Source organism: Corylus avellana, chromosome ca5, assembly GCF_901000735.1.
Source record: "Corylus avellana chromosome ca5, CavTom2PMs-1.0".
NCBI lineage: Eukaryota > Viridiplantae > Streptophyta > Magnoliopsida > Fagales > Betulaceae > Corylus > Corylus avellana.
The window spans coordinates 21,293,904-21,297,480 of NC_081545.1; the positions used below are offsets into that span (position 1 = coordinate 21,293,904).

The following is a 3,577-nucleotide window of genomic DNA, read 5'->3' on the forward strand; positions in this document are numbered from 1 at the left end:
GGTCTGATTCAGGTATGGAGGGGGATAAAATTGTTGAAACAGTGGGTTTGGAGGATTTAGGATCAGACACGATTTCATCCAGCTGGGTAGTTGGTAACTGTCTCAATTTTTGCCCAAAAATTGGAGTTTCTGATGAGGGGAAAAAGGAGGAATTGGAGGCTCTTTTCAAGGCTATCGAAGCTTCTAGGAAGCAGTACGATTCGAACTTGGGAGGTGCTTCTGCATGTGTTCCTGAACTCGAAGGCCTTGAAGAGATTGAGGAAAGTGAGAGGGGCGCTTTGGTGGATCATGAAGCTTAATATTGTAGTATGGAATGTGAGAGGGTTGAATGCCCTCAAGAAAAGGTTGCGCATTAGGGGTCTTTTGAAAGAATGGAAAGTAGATGTAGTGTGCTTGATTGAGACGAAGATGGAGGTTATCTCTCGAGAGGTGATTCATAGTCTTTGGGGAGGTCAACATGTGGGGTGGAAGTATAAAGGTTCTAATGGTTTGTCGGGAGGGATGCTAATGATGTGGGATAGGAGGGTTGTGGAGTGTAAGGAGGAGTGTGTGGGACTTTTCACTTTGGCTTGCTCGTTTCAAAATGTAGAGGATAGATGGGTGTGGGCGTTTGGGGGAGTGTATGGTCCGAATGAGGAAGTGGAGAGAAGGGCGCTTTGGGACGAGTTGGCTGGTTTGATGAGGATTTGGGAGGTTCCTTGGTGTTTGGGCGGGGATTTTAATATTGTACGATTTCCCAGTGAGCGCTCCAATGTTTCTTATTATTCATCGGGCATGATGGATTTTTCGGACTTCATCTCAGAGAATAATCTGGTAGATATTCCGATGATGGGGGGTCAATTTACTTGGTCCAATAATCAAGAAAATGAGAGTTGGTCGAGGATTGACCGGTTCTTGTTTTCTTCGGATTGGGAAGATCACTACCCAGCAGTTGTACAAAGGAGACTTCAACGCCTGCTCTCGGATCACTTCCCATTATTGTTGGATTGCGGGACTCCTTGTGGAGGTAAGAAGGGTTTCAAATTTGAAAATATGTGGCTTAAGGCAGAGGGTTTTGTTGATAAGGTTGCTTCTTGGTGGGGGTCGTATTTGTTTGAGGGTTTGCCTAGTTTTGTGCTTGCTAGTAAATTAAAATCACTTAAAGTGGACTTGAAAAAGTGGAATGAGGAGGTCTTTGGGGATATTGGGAGGAAAAAGAAGGAGTTATTGGGAGGTATCCAGGAGTTGGATGAGTTGGCAGAATCGAGAGGCTTAGATCAAGAGGAGAAAATCCGGAAGGCGGACAAGTTGAAAGATTTGGAGAATACTTTGTTGTGTGAAGAGATTCATTGGCGTCAAAAATCGAAAGCTTTGTGGCTCAAGGAGGGGGATCGTAATACTCGCTTCTTCCACAAGATGGCTAATTCTCACCGGAGGTACAATCGGGTGGAAGTGCTTCGTATTAATGGCGCTTTATCCGATGATCCAGTTGAGGTAAAAGAACACATAGTGCAGTATTACCAATCTCTTTATTCGGAACAAAGCTCTTGGCGCCCTAGAATGGATAACCAGCAGTTCTTGTCCATAGATGAGGAGGATAATAGTTGGTTAGAAAGAGAGTTTGAGGAGAAGGAGGTTTGGGAGGTGGTAAAAGGCATGAATGGTGATAAGGCTCCGGGTCCAGATGGCTTTTCCATGGCTTTTTTTCAAGCTTGCTGGGGAGTTATCAAACAAGACATTATGGCGGTTTTTGCAGAGTTCCATAGCAGACGTCAAATGGTGAAGAGCTTGAATGCAACTTTTATTTCTTTGATTCCAAAGAAGGCGGATGCGGTGGAGATGAAGGACTTTCGGCCCATTAGCCTGGTGGGAGGGGTGTATAAAATTGTGTCTAAGGTTCTTGCCAATAGGATGAAAACTGTTTTGGGTAAGGTCATTTCCTTTTCTCAAAATGCTTTTATTGGGGGTCGGCAAATCCTAGATTCCGTTCTTATTGCAAATGAATGTGTGGATAGTCGCAAGAAATCAGGGGTCCCAGGGGTTCTTTGTAAGTTGGATTTGGAAAAGGCCTACGACCATGTAAATTGGGACTTTGTTTTGTATTTGCTGCATAGATGTGGGTTTGGTGGGAGGTGGAGGGCTTGGATAGAGTGGTGTATTAAGACGGTAAAATTTTCCATCCTAGTGAATGGTTCTCCGGAAGGTTTCTTTAGCAGTTCGAGGGGAATCCGGCAAGGAGATCCTCTCTCACCGTTATTGTTTGTGCTTGTTATGGAGGCTTTGAGTAAGATGGTGAATGCGACGGTTGACCAAGGCCTTTTGACTGGGTTTTCGGTGGGAAATAGGGTCTTGTCGGAGTTGATGGTCTCTCATTCCTTATTTGCGGATGACACTTTGATCTTTTGTGAAGATTCTATTGAGCAAATCCGGTATGTTCGTCTCATCCTCTTATGTTTTGAAGCTGTTTCGGGTTTGAGAGTGAACCTTGGAAAATCAAAGATTGTGGCCATTGGTGGGGTGGAGAACATTGGGGGCTTAGCTAACATCCTTGGGTGTAGTGTTGCCGAGTTGCCTATGAAGTATCTGGGTCTCCCTCTTGGGGCTTCTTTCAAGGATACGGCCATGTGGAATGAAGTGATTGAAAAGATGGAGCGTCAGATGGCAGGTTGGAAGAGAATGTATCTTTCTAAGGGAGGTCGCTTAACCCTCATCAAGAGCACTTTGGCTAATCTTCCGACTTACTTTTTGTCTCTGTTTCCGATTCCTGTAAGTGTAGCTAAAAGGATCGAGAAAGTCCAAAGAGATTTTTTGTGGGGAGGAATGGGAGATGAGCCCAAGTTGCATCTTGTAAGTTGGAACCAAGTGTGCAGCCCTCTTCGTTATGGTGGTCTTGGCATTCGGAAGTTGCACCAGTTTAATCAAGCTCTTTTGGGGAAATGGCTTTGGAGATACGCAAATGAAAACGGGGCTCTTTGGTGTAATTTGATCAAAGCTAAGTATGGAGATCAAGAAGGTGGGTGGTGCACGAAGGAGGCTTCGGGCCCTCATGGTGTGGGTCTATGGAAGCATATTCGTAAAGGGTGGAATTTCTTTGCCAAAGGTATTCGATTTGAGGTGGGGGAGGGTTCGAAAGTCCGATTTTGGCATGATATTTGGTGTGGGGACAACTCCTTGAAGCAAGCTTTTCCATCCTTATACAGTATTGCTAGACACAAAGAAGCTTGGGTGAAGGATAATTTTATTGGGAGGAATGGGGTGGTTGAGTGGAATGTCATTTTCGTGCGATCGGTTCAAGATTGGGAGATGGACCTGATTTCTCCTTTTTTTGATCGGTTGTATTCTTGCAAGGTTTCCTTAGGCAATGCAGATCGTATTTGTTGGTCTTCTTCCAAGAAAGGCAAGTTCGAGGTTAAGTCGTTCTATAAGGCCTTGTCTTCTTCTTCTCACGAGGAGTTTCCTTGGAAGAGCATCTGGCGTACTAAGGCGCCTCAGCGGGTGGCTTTTTTCGGATGGACTGCGGCCTTGGGCAAAACTTTGACTCATGATATGCTGCGTAAGAGGAACATAGTGGTTATGGAGTGGTGTTGTATGTGCAAGA

At 45.0% G+C, this 3,577-nt stretch overlaps 1 protein-coding gene across 1 annotated transcript in view; it reads left to right on the forward strand.

The window, feature by feature from the left end:
* The first annotated feature begins 408 nt into the window (after positions 1 to 408).
* The window catches only part of LOC132181936 (uncharacterized), an 18,782-nt gene continuing 15,613 nt past the window's right edge, over positions 409 to 3,577 (forward strand). The window contains exons 1-2 of the mRNA XM_059595158.1: positions 409 to 813; positions 1,222 to 1,614. Of these exons, the coding sequence (XP_059451141.1) occupies positions 409 to 813; positions 1,222 to 1,614 (798 nt within the window). The remainder of the gene's footprint in view (positions 814 to 1,221; positions 1,615 to 3,577) is intronic.